Consider the following 17,066-nt stretch of genomic DNA (forward strand, 5'->3'; position numbering starts at 1 on the left):
TTTTAGCTAATTAAAAAAAAAAAATAAATGTCTTCATCTTTTTCTAACATCTTAAAAATTTGGAATCTGACATTTTTTTTTGGAATATTTAATTATTCACTTTTTTTATCACTTTTTATTCACTTTTAAAACCTTAATTCATTTGAAGAATATTTTATCTAAAAATAAAAAGAAATACTATAAAAGAAATGCTCATTTCTGCTAAATTATTTTATTATTTATTTATTTATTTGTTTATTTTTTTTAAGAGATCAACAGGGAGCCACATGAGAGGGACGAAAGAGCAGGTTGCAGACCCCTGCGTTAGCGTGTCACCTCTATTGTGCATACATGCACAATAGATGACTTGTGTTTTCTGTATTGTAAACAGCCTTCACAAAACAAAAAGATGAGGCCTCCTTCAACATAATTGCCTTTAATGTTTCTCATAAATCATCGCTTCTGTGTATGGTAATGTGTTTGTGTGCGTACGTTGTTTGGTTGAGGCTATGAGGGAGCATTTCAAATCCAAGACACCCCCTGATTAAAGTCTCTCATTACAACACAAATAAACAATCCAGATGTATTCACGCATCCATTTGTTAACGTGTGTGAGCGGGGTGGTTGTGGAGGACGATTTACAGCGAAACGCCTCAAAGGCAGAGAAGGCACGATGGAATTGGCTTTTAGAATGTCTACGCGCAATATGTAGGCACATTAACCCTTAGAAACATATAATGACGTACACATTTGGCTACAGCAGTGCTCAACCAACCTGGCGACATGCTCAGTGCAAAGATACAAGAATATAGGGATGAGAAAAGATGCGCTACGGATTCTTAGTTGAGGAGCTGCAGTTGGCGGCTCAGCCTGTGACCCAGATACGGTGCGGCACACTGCATTCCTAATGGTCCATTTTGATCACTGACACTCTCGTTATCCTCCAGCCGGCTGCTGCCGCTCATCACGGACACGGAAAGTCGGGATTCAGCACAAGCAGCGCAAAAAAAAAAAAAAAAAAAAAAAAAAAAAAAAAAGTTAACTCGGTTCGTTTGATGAAGACTGTCTGTGTAGTGTATTTTGTGTACGTACTTTGGTCACCTCGCTATTTTTTCATGTGTTGTAGATGGACGTACGAGTCAATAAAATGTCCTGTTTCTAAGCTATTCTTCTGGGGAAAAAAGAAAAAAACAGTCAAGGGCATTTGTGTGTCTGGCAGACTGACTTTGGAATACAGGCATGGACACACATTGGTCTAAATGTTGCATTTCAGTCTGTCGAAGAGGGAAGACAGCAGAAGCACTGATCCGTAATATACATACCCCCCCCCCACACACACACACACACCCTCCCCCGGCATCCAGAGGGAGACGAGAGAGGTCTTTCTGTCAATGCTACGATGAATGTACAGGGCAGATGGGATGCGAGGAGGCGGGGAGGCGATAAGGGTGTGCATATCGAGAGGAAAAAAAAAAAAGGGTGGGAATGACAGTAATTGTGAGTAGAGTGAGGGTGAGCAACAGACGAAATCTGCACAACCGCACATTGCAAAAATAAGCTGTGGTGGGTCCGTCACTGACGGATGCTCATTTTGCTGACGGATGACGAGAAATGTTTAATAACATTATTTGTTGATTGATTGAATTTTTATTTTATTATTATTATTATTATTATTAATTCAATCTCTGGTGTAATAACCCTATTTATTGATTGATTGAATTATTTTCCATTTTATTATCTGTTCTCATTGCTACTGGACATGAAAATTTCCCAGAGGGAGGCATCCCAAAGGGATCAATAAAGTCAAGTCTAAGTCTAAGTCTAAGTCTAAGTCAGGGGTCTGCAACCAGCAGCTCTGGAGCCATTTGTGGCTCTTTTGTCCCTCCCCTGTGACTCCCTGTGGATGTCTTTATAAAATAAAAATAAAAAATAAAAAATAAAATTAAAAAAAGTAGAAATTATTGTAGTTTTTACATATATATTTAAAATTTTTAGATAAAATATTATTCGAACAAATTAACAATTTAGATTAAAAATGATTAATTAAATACTGAAAAAAATGTCAGAGTCCAAATTTGTAAGCTCGAAAAAGACAGATGAAAGGTACCTGAAAATGTTTTTACAAAATACCTGAATATATCCAAAAAGGGACAATAAAATGTCCAAAAAAAAAAGAAAAACTGAAAATTACCATATATTTTTCACAAAATGGCAATAAATAAATAAATAAAATAAAAATCTGAAAATGTATTTTGAACAAAGCATAAAAGAAAACCTTGGAAAAATAACCAATTTTTCGTGCATTCTTAGTGACAATATCCCATAGTATGTCCGGTATACTGTAAATGGCACACATGAAAAGATTCAGGAACTATAAATCGACCTTCAGGACAAAAGCAGAATGGATTTCTAATGCAATAATAAAAATAAACAATTTCTTGAATTAGAGCTACAGTAGTAGGTAAAAACTAATTTAAGTCAGCATGGTAGCAAATCCTGATCCACTACTTGCTAAAGGCGTTAAGACAGACAACACGAGCAGCACTGTATGGTCGCATTTAATTGGCTACCTTTGATGGAAATCAGCGGTGTGATCCAACATCGATTGATATTACCATTGTAATTCAGAAGCAATTTTCACAGCTTATTCTTTCTCTTGGTCCGCACTGTTATCCGCTCCCTCCCCGCGAACCATCGTATCGTTTACATGTTGAGATGTACGCGCACATCAGCGGGTGGGAAGTCATGGGATGGGAAAGGTCATTTCAGCCATTTCATTACATGCTAAGCCCCGTCCGTGGTTGGCTGAGCAGACTAGCAATGAGTTCTGCAGTAGCGAGTGCTTCATTTACCTTGCACATAGGGGGTAAAAAAATTGATTCTCATACGCACGTTTTTTTTTTTGCTAATTGTAAGGCTACCTTACCACTTCCTTCGGAAGGAAAATAAATATTACATAAAGGCATATTATAGGCATTGAGAGCTTCACGTGTATCGTTTACAGACACACAACGATCTTTTGCGTTCTTAACTTATTATGAATCTTTCTCTCCTTTCAGAGTCAATAGATATGATTAAATACTTATCAAAAGTGAGATACAATAATTTCATAGTTACCACCAACAGCTTTGTGGAGACAATGGTCTTTATGATGCTGCTTTTGGTGGGTTCTCAAAATATTTTTCCAGGGAGAACGAAATGTGCGCATTTTTTCTGAGCTGTCTTCCTTCATCTTTCTAAAGCGGTCCCTCAGGGGTCTGTTCTAGGTCCACTGTTGTTTTCCGTCTATGTCAATTATCTCTGTCGAAATGAGTCAAATGCATGTTTGGATTTTTAAGCAGGCAACAGTCCTTGTTCCTCTATTGCAATTTAACTTTTTATTCTGTTGTTTAATTCTAAAGCTACCGTATTTTCCGCACTATAAGGCGCACCGCATTATAAGGCGCACCTTCAATAAATGACATATTCTAAAACTTTTTCCACATATAATGCGCTGCAGTAGAGGCTGTGGCTACGTTATGCATCCATTAGATGGTGCTGCGCTAAAGGGAATGTCAACAAAACAGTCAGACAGGTCAGTGAAACATTATTAATAGATTACAAACCAGCTTTATGACAACTCCATTCACTCCCAAAATGAATAAACAGCTGTTTTATAAATTCTTCTGAGGTAAAGTATTAGTATTAGCTAGCGATCCAAGATGGCGGGATCTTCTGCGCATGCGCGTCACCGATCGTGCAGGGTCACCGACCTGTTGCGGCTCAATATTGATCCACATATAAGGCGCGCTGGATTATAATGCACATGGTCAGCTTTTGAAAAAATTGAAGCCTCTTAGGTGCGCCTTATAGTGCGGAAAATACGGTAGTTTTAAATGTAGACAAATTCAAATTAATAGTTCTCTTAAACGGAAAAAGTTACCCACAATTCTCCCTAAGGTTACTGCTGGAGTTCCACTTTATAGGTACTGAGACATTGTTATTGATCAAAGTCTGTCTTATAAGCCACATATTGAGGGCTTTGTTTGAAAACTGAAGCCTAAACATTTTTTTTTTCTGTGGGAAAAAATTTCTTCTTCTACAGCAAAGACGCGTCTTATTTCTACAGCTTTTTATCTTTATTGGATTACGTTCTGCTACGGTCTGCATCAGCAAACAACTGAAGAAATTGGATCGCGTGCAACATCGTTTTATTACTGCTTGTCGAAATCATGTTCACCATTGTATGCTTTATGCTGTATCCATTTCCGTGTGTCACCAGACTCTCACGCTGGTTAATGTTTGTTAAAAAAAAAAAAAAAAACTTCAAATGACAGTTCCGAGGGTAAAGACAGCGTTCAAATACGCTGTTGCCTTTTTATGAAGTACGTTACAGAATGATCTGAACTTGCCAGTGGTCTTGGACTTCCTTTGTTACGGTAAGCATATTATTATTATTTTTTTAGAAGAGAACTCACAGACAATGGTGGGTTCTTTGTGCGATCCCTTGGGTGTTGTATCATTAGTAGTCCTCGGCCTAACAGGGATGGGTGCACCACTCCACTTAATTTGAGCTCTTTAATAACAGACCATGATGTCTCCGAGAGAGGGCTGCGAACATCGGCGCTCCGCCCGAGACATCTCTGGATCTCATTTCAGGTTGACAAGATTTCAGATTCAATTAAATCTGTCTTGCAGCACCATCTCTCCTCGCGCGCACACAAACCCCGACGCCCCCGTGCTTCAAGGTCTCGACGGCAGCGCCGCATGATCATTCGAAACCTAATCACTGTGGGTTTGTCTGATGTAGGCCCCATTGCTGCCCAATTTGATTCGCGTCAAACGGACAAAGGGATTGGAAGAGAAACCGGGTAGCCAACCCTTCCACTTCTTCAGTCTCTCCCCCCACACGGCTCGAACAGTCAGCTCTCATTCTCGTGTGGTTGCTAAAGTCACAGAGAGTCCTGTCTTCCCCCTCCTTAATCCGATCACTTAATGTCTCTCCTTACATCTAAACACTTTAGCCTACCAAAGAACTGAAAGTGGTGTCCAATTCGTTGAGCACCGCTGCTTCCAGGTTTGTAAAATATATATATATATATATATATTTTTTTTTTTTTTGTACACATCTCCTGTAACAGTGATGCTAGTATTTGCAATAACTGTTTGTGTCCCCTGTACCGGGCTTTGTTGTTACATGACCTGCAGTACAGTAATGGGAGGTCTTACTCGGTCAATTTTTGAAAGAAGCTCTGTTTCGAGTCATTACCTGCAGACTTATTAGCACAAAGGTGGTATCAGTGACATATAACTGCAGTTTAGATATTGAGTTCTCATGTATACCTGACAGAGACATCTTGGTTTATAAGACTGCCTTTTAATATGGCGCGTCTTAAGGCTGTGAAAATACATTGGTTCAATTCATAACTAGAGCTGCAGCTATCAAATATTTTTAGTATTCGGATATCCTACTGAAAACTATATTGAATAATTAGTTATAAAAATAAATATATATTAAAAGTTTGTTTAAGCTCATATCCCACTGAGAGAACATTTGCAGAGCTAGCAAATGATGATTTTGTTGTCATTTGCATCACTTTGATAGAGTTTTAATGTTTTTTCTTGTCAAAAGGAAATTTTGAATATGTTGAAAATTTCGAATGATCCCTCAGGGATCTGTACTAGGTCCGCATTTTTTTAAATTCAAACTCAAGAAAGCCCAATAAAATTACAGGCAAAAGTGGTCCGAACATGTCCTGACGAGAAGTTGACATTCGCTAGCATCGCAAATGTTCGCATCTGAGTGGGATTTTGGGCTTTAAAGAATTATAAATACTAAACAAAAACAAAAACAAAAAAAACAACAACAAACACACACTCATTCATTTTTAGATAATGAACATTATTTTTTCCGTTAAATTTGAACTGTGCTTTGCAGTTAGGGCTGCACAATATATCGAAAAAATATCGATATCGCGATATTGGCCCTTGCAATATGCATATCGCAAAGGCACGCAATAAGTTTTATATGGAATTTTATGCTTTTTATATGAATTTGACCATCAGATGCTAACTAAATGTGCATCGCCATTCAATAGTTGAAAATTATCAAGACATAATTACAATTAATTAACTAAGATTACATGAAGTTTGCTTATTTTGCCCCATGATTTTTTTTTTATTTCATTAGGTAATAAAAATGTAATTTCTTTATGTACATGTTAAATATCGCAATAATATCGATATCGCTATGTTCAGCAAGTATATCGCATATTTTTCCAATATCGTGCAGCCCTATTTGCAGCACACTATTTTCCTCACTAGAAACATCCGTGATATTTTAGACCAATCTGTCCATATCGATTTTGGTCGATGAGACCAAATGATGTTCGAACCACAGTCGTGATTTTGCCGCCTAAAACAGCACCTTTGAGCAAGCTCAAGGTTTGTTAAAAAGTGATGAACAGTGATGGTCAGCATCAAAGTGTGCACAGCCATTTACATCTATTAAACTGCCTTTGAAAAGGAATGTGGCGACTCTCGCAGTCTATATGGGGCAGTTGAGTTCTGCTAGGTGCTAAAACAAAAATTTTTTGAACACTTATAATGACGTTTAATCCAATAATACGAATGTCTCTGCCCTTCACTATTTTTGTCCGTGGTCATCACAAGGCATGAATGCGTGTTTACGTGTAATCATCGTTCTCATTCACCAGCCGCCATCACGCCAGCTGCACTATGCACATTATGATGACTAAGGTGGCACCAAAGAGGAACAATTATCATTTTTGCCCAGATTACACTGAGCAGATGTTACGGCCCACATGTGGAGGTGGCTAATTGCCGTCTTCAACGCAACCTGCGTACGTGAATGAAGGGCGGAACGTCGGATTGGGACGGTCATGTGCGTAATGCATGTGTCATGTCGGTGTGCTAATAACCAAACTGGCTGCCCACACAAGCTTGGAGTGGCGCAACAACACGCTAACTACTGTGGTGGTCTATACCTTTGTCAGTCCAGTCAATGAATTGCACACGCTGCCTAAGAATAATAAACTGAAAGGCAGAAGGCCATTTTTACTCCATCTATTTCTACACGCCCTTCTCCAGCTTGTTTCTGGGTAGCCTTGAGTGGGAATTCATCTGTTGGGAAGAGCAAGCCGAGGAGGTCCCCCGGGGTGATGGAGGAGAGAGAAGATGGGGGGGGGGGGGGGGGGGCTGTCACAGCGAGCTCCGATGTCAGATGATGGCTCGACGTCAGGCATGGTGCTTAGAGAGGCGATGAGAAAAGGGGGTGGAGGGGGGAGGGGGAGGGGGGGGGGGGGGGGGGGGGGCTGATGTGTGCCTTTGGGTTTGAGAATTGGGTGAGGGTGATGCCAGATCCCATTAACATGTCTTTTCATCTACACACATGAGGAAACGTGCCTCACGCACGCTGGATTCACATCCTTGTTGATAAAATGCACGCGAACATGCAAACGGGTACGGATTCACAACATGCAAAAAAAAAAAAAAGGCTAAATTGCTCGGGAAGCTTTAATCCTTCCCTGCGGGCGGACAGTTTCATGATGTCGTGAGTGCGCCGCTGTGAAAAGCTCCCTTCTTTTCTCAATGCCCTGTTCCCTTTCCTTTTTATCCCTCCTTTCCCAGTCTCCCTCGGTGCCCCAGTTCACTCCAGTGCACACGGCCCCACTCTCACCCCCCCACACACACACACACTTCCACACCCCGGCCCTGCCTTTCAATATTGCAGCCTCCACCAGCTCATCTCCTTCACGCTACTTTATTCCAGGAGTGTTTTTACATTTGCATAACTCTTGTCCGAAACAATTTGCCGTTACACGTTATATGCAATTTGACAGCTACAGAAGTGATGGAAACACATGTACCAAAAAAAAACACAAAAAAAACGACAGGAGACAAAAAAAGGTTGTTCTATCGAGTACATAACGAGGATCGGTTCCAGTCTAATTCTCCATGTTAAATAACACTCTACATTAGTGGTTCTCAACCTTGTTGGAGGTACTGAACCTCACCAGTTTCCTATGTACTTCTTTATTGGAAAATATTTTTATTTATTTATTTTTTTCAAATTCAAGACATAGGAGGTTTAGCGGTGAACAAAATGAACAGAGAGAGCAGCCATTTCATCAAATCTGGCTCTCTTCAGAGTGGAATTCTCCATCTCCATGCAGCTTAAAAGTGTTCCTTTACTTTTGCTCGATTGTTAGTTGTGCTGGACTAGAAGTGCTCAACTTGGCAATTGCAAATCATGCAGGTAAGGACGCCGACTCCCGTTACTCAACTCTATATTTATAGAGCACTTTAGATCAACCACTGCTATTTTTCTAAGATGGAACCCAGGGGAAGCAGATACCGTGAAAACATCAGAGGTCACAGAATTGAACCCTGTGGAACACCATACTATATATGTTATACATGTCAATTCATATTGCACATATTCATCTGACAGTTTTCGTTTTTTTTTGTTTTTTTCCTCAACATAGTATGAAGGGATTACAACAATAAAGAAATCAAACCATGTACCATCACAAAAGCCACAATTTGACAACTGCGGCACATATAGGCCAAGCAATGTAGCATGACCACCTGCAGCTCATTTGAGTAGGATGTGTGTGTGTCTTGACCTCCGCTGACCCCCTGAGACTGATTGACCGAACCCCTGCGGTTGGATTGAACCCAGGTTAAGAACCACTATTCTACATGAATGATTACAATTTTGATTTTTATGTTTTCTGTTGATTGTCTGTTCAATAACTATAAAATGATACAATTTTGCTCTTATTTCTTTAGGTTGATGTTAATTCCCATTAATAACAACAATTTAAAAAAAAACAAAAAAAACAGGCCGTTTCATTCTGATGAAAGCTCGGTTATAGTATGACAATGTCTACATCATTAATACAGTATCTTTAATAACACCAAGGAGAGTATGATTGCAAAAAAATCACATTACTAGGGTCAAAGTACCATTGTAATGTAATTTCACATGATGATATGCGGAAATTGAGCTCCTCGAGCGCCGTCTACTTATCAATGTAATACTCATCCGTATACTGTACGTAAGGTCATGAAATAATGGGAATGTGGCTTTGATGAAGGAGGTCAGTCAGTCAGTCAAGTCTCCAAGGCAGCCAAATGACACCTCATTAGGCATGGCTGAAGGCGGTCTCACAGGCCAGACCAAGACATCACTGCCATCGAGCGCGCTAACGCAGCCTGGGGCAAAGATTCGAACGACTAAACAAATCGGATAGAATTGGGATCGAATGATCACATGCGACTCGCGAGGGAGGACGTGAATAATCATACAGAGGAGTTGAGAAGTACTGAATAAAAAAAGTCTCCAAGCTGTTACGGGCTTATTTTTTTGATTTATTTATCGTTTATTTATTTATTTTTAAGCTTTGAGAAAATAAATGTCAAATTTGTCACTGTATAGATCTGTACAGGTATGTACAGGTACCTAGGGATTGTCAAAAAGGTGTACTTTAATTCCAATATATTTAAAAAAAATAAATAAACGCCTTACTATACATAGTAGTTTTTTGTTTTTTGTTTTTTTTTGTTTTTTAATAAACACCGTACTAAACATGGTCTTTTAAAAAAAAATAAAAATAAAAATAAACACCTTACTTTACATGGTAGTTTTTTTTTTTTTTTTAAATAAACGTCTTACTATACATGGTAGATTTTTTTTTTAAGTCTAAATAATAATAAATAAATAAATAAAATTCATATTTTTTTGTGGTGGTTCTGACATAATCCCCCCACATATCTTTGATCCACATTACTACGTTTCATTACACGTTTGTTGTTGTTGTTGTTGTTGTAATTTGTTTTTTTTTGCAGTGCCAGACTTCCGGGTTACTTTCATGTTTATGGTTATATAGCACCTAATGGTTTTGTTTGAAATTAAAACTAAGATAAAAGAACATTTAACATCGGCTAAAACAATAGGGAGCAAATCATTATTTACTTTAAGACTGCCTGAACTTATTGTTAGACGTTGTTTCCAATAAAGATGTCTCCTGTACTCAACAGCAGCTGATCCAATCGCTAAATTCAGAAACAAAAAGATCGCCATTTATAAAGTTAATTGGTGATAAGTTCAGAATTAATGATAATGATCATAATGATCTATTCACCACAGTGTTATGAAGAAATGTTATTTAATTGTAGTTAGTTTACATACTTTTTTTTTTTTTTTAACTGCAAAATATATTTTTTAGCATATGCTGCAGACCGCTTCAAAATGGTCGACAGGCCACAAATAGCCCCCAGGCCATAATTTGGATACTTTGTAATGTGCATAGCTTCTGAACTGAGTTTTTACTGTATACATATTAGGCCATCCTTGTTTGCCTGCGCTGTTAATGCACTCACAATCAGGACGTCCATTAATCGGACATGAAAACCACATTCATCAGCCTGTCCACGGGCCGCGGATGCAAATGAAGTCAAATTGCAGCACGGATGCAGAACTCCTTGAAACCCCCTTAGCGGGAGAGGGAAACGAGACTTGCATGGGGAGAGGAATGCAGAGATAAAGAGTGACGGACACAAAACCGCAGAGACATCCATTACGAAGAATTAACCTCATCACCATGTCTTTTTGATGTTTGGATACAACAGTGAAGTGCTCACAAGCGAAACTTGCTAATGTACAGCGTGTGCGTGATCTGTAAGCATGAGAGTGTTGAATGTACTGACAAGACAAAGCCTTCGTCGGGAACAGAATCAAAAATCACCGGCAGGACTTTTGCTAGTTTCGCTGAAAATCGCTCCCATCAAATATAATTCCTTTTTTTTTTTTTTTTTTTGCCTTTGCCAATTTTATGACTATTTTCTTTTTGAAATATAAAGTTTCGCTACTGAATCCACTGGGATGCATTTATTCTCACCTCATTTCCTTCTTTAACTTTCTCAACGTGGATTGAAAGAAAATATGAGGATTCTGGAACAGTGCAACGGGTGTGAGAGCTGTCAAAGGTTTTTGAAGGAAATTGAATAACAAACCAGGGGAGAGGACAGACGTACTTTTGAGAGTCAAATGAGTTTCTTGCTTCTTTGCATTCAGGCTTTGAACGCACAGAGATGGGTATAGACAGCATAGAGCAGTGGTGTCCAAACTACGGCCCGGGGGCCATTTGCGGCCCGCCGTCCATTTTTTTGTGGCCCGCGACATATGCTAAAAATGGCATTTGACTCAGTTCAAATAAAATAAAAACAAAAATGTTTGGAGATGGTCAAAGTAAGAAGGGAGGGTGTTGAAAAGCACAGGTGCTATTAAAGGTTATTTTAGTAAACTAAAACTAAAATAAATAAAAAAAAAAACAATTTTGTTAACGAAATAAAATTAAAACGGAAATGCTATTAAAAAAACGAAAACTAACTGAAATTACATTTTATGTTGACAAAACTAAACTATAAAACTCTAATTATAGCAAAAATGTTTTTCATTTTAGTCTTCGGTGTAATTTTGAGTCGATTTATTTTTATATAAACCGGAATAAGGACGTTTGAAAGTGTGTCACAAAGAAGTGACGTCATCTGGCAGCAGCCAATAGAAAAGCACCTTCAGATGACGTCGACCCCATGCTGTTTTTTTAAATATTGTGCACAAGTAATACACATTTAAAAAAAAAAAAGAAAAAAAACTAATACTAATACTGAAACTAACTAAAATTAAACTAAAACTAAGCATTTATTAAGGAACTAAAACTAATAAAAACTAACAGAACCACCCTGAAAACTAATAAAAACTAACTAAAATGAAAAATTCCAAAACTATAATAACCCTACTGCCATATTACAAATAAATTGGTTTATATACTGTAGTATTTTTCTAAATATGCAAAAGCACAAATAAATTATTTTATACAATTTTTAGGACTAAACACAATTTCTCTTCATAACATTATGTGGCCCTTGCGTCCTTCGGATTTTCTGTATGTGGCCCTCAAATGCAAAAGTTTGGACACCCCTGGTATCGAGTTATGCTAACCCGCTGTGTGCCAAATCTTAAGTGGACGTCACTCAATGATAATGAGGTGTGATGAAGAAATCACAAAGGGCATGTGGAGAGGTCACTTGCACCCATCAAAATCTCTAAACCGTCACGTCAGGCTAAAAAAAATAAAAATAGTTTTCACTAGCCTAGAATAGAAACTAAGCAAGTCCACGGTGAGTCTCGATTGTGACCCAAAAACACACTTGTCGTCTTTATTGTTCACTCCTGAGCCACGTGACGCGATACGCTTGCTAATCCCATTAAAGTAATCCACACGGAAGCAACTTCAGGCACAACAAGGCTTGCAGCCCATCCACCGTTAATTTATGCCCTATTTAAACACGCTCCGAATCGACTCCCTGCTTTATTTTTTGGGAACGGTGTTCAAAAACTAAAAACCCAAACTAGCTCAAACATCTTGGATTAGGTAGAATTAAAACGGAAATGTTGTTTGAGATAGGGAACAAGAATCGCTGGAATTGACAAAACTGACAGTAAAAACGGAGGTCAACATCATTTACAATCATGAGCGGAAAAAAATAATATTAGATCTGCAAGAAGCTATTAAGGGCCCTCTCAATCCAGATCACGTTGATGTACTGGCACATACAACAAGAAATCTCTAAATATCAATGATTTTGCCAGGCCTTATGTGAGTCTGAAGTTTCACAAGTATTCACCAAGGTTTAGACCCACAAAAACAGCACAAAGCCATTTTTCTTTGCAAACAGTGCATCGCCACAGAATATTGTGTTCTATTGCTATAAAAACATGGAACCTACCAAAAGAAAGATTAGTCGCTTCTTTCATTAGGAGAGAAAAAAAGTATATTTGTATCCGTTTCCATTTTGCAGCAATTAGCATTAGAATATAGCTGTTTCATCATTATTCACAAATCTGTTGAAAACAGTGGGAAAAAGAACTTGTTGCAACATGGCCCTGCCTGATCTCTTATACTCTGCTGCCACCTGCTTTTTGTAATAATTACCATTGCTTTAAGCGACCTCTTTAGGTCAGAGCTGCATCAAAACCTTCTGTATGCTCTCGTCTAGGAAAAGGAAAAAAAAATAAATAAAAAAAATATATATATACACACGTTTTTGGAACCATGGCAATATTTAAAACAGAACGTGTTTATACGTTTTTGGGAGCAAATGGGTTAATTGTCTTTAGATGAAACTCCCATCGAATATATATTCTTGGAGGAGTTTGTTAAAATATGACCTCTATAAAAGGCCAAAAATGGCGCAAAACGTCAAAATAAAATAATAATAATAATAATAATAATAATTATTATTATTATTATTATTATTATTTCTTTATTTTTTATTTTTTATTATTTCTTTATTTTTATTTTTTTAACTACCTGATACCAAATGGCTGCACCAGTATTGGTTCTCAACAAAAGCTTAACTTTGTTTAGCCATTCGGGCATGCGCATGGTTATTCATGAATAAAACATGTCAGCCTTATTAAAAATAATCTTTCGATTGTGCCAGAGGCTCTTAAGGTCCACATCAGCCCACCCCTTCACCTTCTCCCTGCATCCTGCCGGGTTCAAGGAGACCAGCTCCTAATTAGCACTCCAACACTTGCGGAACGCAGTCAAATTCCGTATGATCCTGTGGCGAACGTGTTCGATTGCATGAAATAAAGCAGAAAGCAATTGACACTCAAGGCTACGCAGGCAAGCCGGTACTAAGATCACGTCTCACCTGAACATCTCGCCGAGGCCCTTCAGCACGCCTTTCTTTGCTTTGTTCTTGTCCTTGTCTTTGTCTTTCTCCTTCTCTTTATCCCGTTCGGGCTTCTTCTTTTCCACCCGATGTTTCGACATCTCTTCTTTGGAGATGTTGCCATTGACGGGGCCAGCGAAGAGGTCGCCGCTGGCGGACATTGAATCCTGACCTGATCGGGAGCTTCCCTCTGTGTCCTCGTCCACTTCAGTGACAACGTGGGAGAGTTGAAGAAACGGGAGAGGTTACATTAGATCAACCATGAACTCTTTTTACTGCCAGATGTTATCACAAAATTGAAAAGATAAGGAAAAAACAAGCTATTTTTGTTTTGTGCGGCTCTGCAAATTAGGTTTAATGTGACAAAGGCTTTGATCATTCACGTCATCCTTGAAAACGTTCTATTTCATTAAATTTCATCCGATTCCGTCATGTTTCATTGTAATTCCTTCCACCAGCAGCTGCTGGTCATAGTTAGTGGGTGTTTTTGATTCCACAACCCATTGACCAGGCAGCGCTGCACTTAGATGTTGCACAGCCATATAGTTTTAAAAAAACAAAAAAAAAAAACGTAGTTGACGTAATTTAACGTTTATGGCGGCATACATCGTGATTTTACAAATCGTTATTAAACGTTTTTGGCAGTCAAAGAGTTAGGGGGACATTTACATTTCACTTGGTTTAATATCCTAGAATGGATTTTTTTTTTCACTCCTTATATGGTTTGTAGTCATCTAGACTGAGAACTCCAAATATATTCATTTAACTTAACCCCGATGCCTGCTTTTTTTTACCCCTCCTTCCGCCTATTCCCCATAAATTACGCGATGGAGCCCCAACGCTAGTCATGTGGATCGGGTTCGTAATTTACATCAGCGTCTAATTCAAACCCAGACATCAAATGGAATCCAAACTCCTTAAGGTGATACACGCTTGATTAAACTCAAAGTTCCCATCACCTCTAATAAGAAGTGATGTGCAAAATGTAATTAATCTGTCAGTAATTATACATATACAGTAAGTAATCTTGAAAAAGGCTCCAAGGGAACTTAGTTGCAAATATGGCGGTAATGGTAAGATCCCGTCTGCGATAAATAGGTGTGAGGAATATATTTATCATAACATAACTTTCTATATTATGGAATGCCTTAAAAGTTGAGATTGGTTGAGGAAGGAAACCATTTACAGACTTGAGGTCTACGGGATGACACAGAAGGGAAAAGTGATGAAAAGTGAGGGTAGGATGGAGTCACAGTGAGGTTATCAAATACGCAGTGTAATATTCAAAACAATAAATAAAGCATGTCAAATTGAATGGAATTTTGGAATTGGCCATTCCCAAATAAATTCTGAAAATTATCATTTTACTTCTGTTTGTGTTTAACCACATCTAACCTTTTTATTTACATTTCTTGGCCTCACTGACTATCCACTTGCTACCCCAAAAAAAGTATTACTAACTTTTTTTAAATGAATATTTCATTTGCTTTTTTTTGTTTTCATTATTTTTTAAGTCTCTAGCGTGAAACTCTCGAGCATCTTCGGGGGCCTGTTGCTTTAAATATTGCTGCCCTAAAGAGTTGTATTTAATAATATATGTTGGTAAGCAGTACACTTAACGAAAGGTAGCGCTTTAAAACAACCACCGCTGTTTTCTTAAGATGGAAACCAGGGGCAGCAGATACGATGAAAATAGCACAGGCCCCAGAATTGAACCCTGTGGAACACCATACGTTATTGCACATATCCGTCCAACCACTCTTTTTTTTTTACTCGACATGGTTAGTATGAAGAAATTACAATAACAAAGGGATGTCCTGCAGCCAATGATGGCCAATTAGGAAACATGACGGAATTTGATGAAACTGGATGAAATCAAACGTTTTCAAGGATGGCGTGAATGATCAAAGCTTTTGTCACATTCAACCTAATTTGCAGAGCGTCACAAAAAAATATTTTGCGTCAAAATGACTGTTGTGGAGAAAATGTATCTTCACAAAAAGCTTGTTTTTCAATTTTTGCTCCATGTCACTCAAATGACCTCTTTTCAAATGGTTATTATTACTAACGAACGGAATAAGGTAGAAACATTGTTTTTTTTTTCTAATGAAAGAATGTAATGTGATCTTTCATTTGGTACCCACATTGTATACGTAGTAAAAGTACACAATATTCTGTTTGCCTTGAAATATGAGTTAAAATGCTCAAGATCGGCTCGCACTGGTTTTTGTTTTTTTTGGTTTTTTTGATAATGTATGGCAGTAAAAGAGTTAAGAACCACTGCATTAAATGCACATGTTCTTGCTCACAAAGGTTGGCAGACCAGGCAAAGGGAATCTTATATTTCCTCATAATTCATCACAATTTAAGCAATCAAATGAGACGTTCACATTCCTAAATAGCAAAATTCCTTTAATCCCTGAACGGGTACAGCCAACCTCAGGAATTTCATACAGTCGATCTGAGAAGAAAAACCCGACAGGCGGCCCCAACTATCAGGGGAAGCGTTGATGAAAGAGTCAGCAGATAATTTGCGGGGACAGAAAACCACAGGAATCATTTTGGGCCATTTTTTGTCAAACTTCCATGCTTTCAAAAATCAAGAACATTAAAGCCGGACTGTCAGTTCAGGCTATGACAGACAGGCACAATTGCTCGTCTTATTACAACATGGAGGTTTCTGGCTCAAAAGTGCACAGATTCTTTTTCCGTTCTTTTTTTTTTTTTCAAATTTATCTTCAAAGGACACAACACCAAGTTGAACAAGGAGGAGCAGAATATCTTATGGGGACACATTTGACTTAGCAGGTGGCAAATTATTATTTTATTTAAATAAAAGTCGTAGAGCAGAGGACAGTGGCGGCTTATCTGTCAACTTTGACTATTAACCTCAGTGACGAGCACAAACTGGCTGCTTTTATCTAAATTGAAAAACAGAGTTATTTGAATATCATGTGGGGAGGGGGTGGGGGGGGTGGATGCAATAAACCGCGGCGGAGGAAATCGCCTGCTTTCCCCATTTTTCTTTTGCAGAGATAAGACTGTATTTAGCGGCTCGCAGACAGAGCTTATGAGAACAAAGCGTTTCAGGCAAATATTTCCCTCTTTTTCCAACGTTTCCCCGCCGTCCGTGTTTAATGGAATCCTTCGGTGGATGCAAATGTATATATTGCAATTACTCTCGTGGTGCTGCAGTATTATTACCTGTTGGCAAAACATAAGACATCCGTCTGGATATGTCTAACACATGCCTCTTTATCATCAAACACCAAGCAGAAATGGATACGTTCACTCATTCAGGAGGTGGTCGGGATGTTGTGACTGTGTGTTTTTTGTTT

The 17,066-nt window shown here is 38.4% G+C and overlaps 1 protein-coding gene across 3 annotated transcripts in view; it reads right to left on the reverse strand.

Annotated features, from left to right (window-relative positions):
• LOC144009223 (partitioning defective 3 homolog) overlaps window positions 1-17,066 on the reverse strand; it is a 270,024-nt gene that overhangs the window by 87,672 nt on the left and 165,286 nt on the right. For all 3 annotated transcript variants that reach the window (XM_077508825.1, XM_077508824.1, XM_077508826.1), the window contains one exon: window positions 13,708-13,933. In XM_077508825.1, coding sequence (XP_077364951.1) covers window positions 13,708-13,933 — 226 coding nt within the window. The remainder of the gene's footprint in view (window positions 1-13,707; window positions 13,934-17,066) is intronic.

Source organism: Festucalex cinctus, chromosome 20 (assembly GCF_051991245.1).
Source record: "Festucalex cinctus isolate MCC-2025b chromosome 20, RoL_Fcin_1.0, whole genome shotgun sequence".
In the NCBI taxonomy this organism is placed as follows: Eukaryota; Metazoa; Chordata; class Actinopteri; order Syngnathiformes; family Syngnathidae; genus Festucalex; species Festucalex cinctus.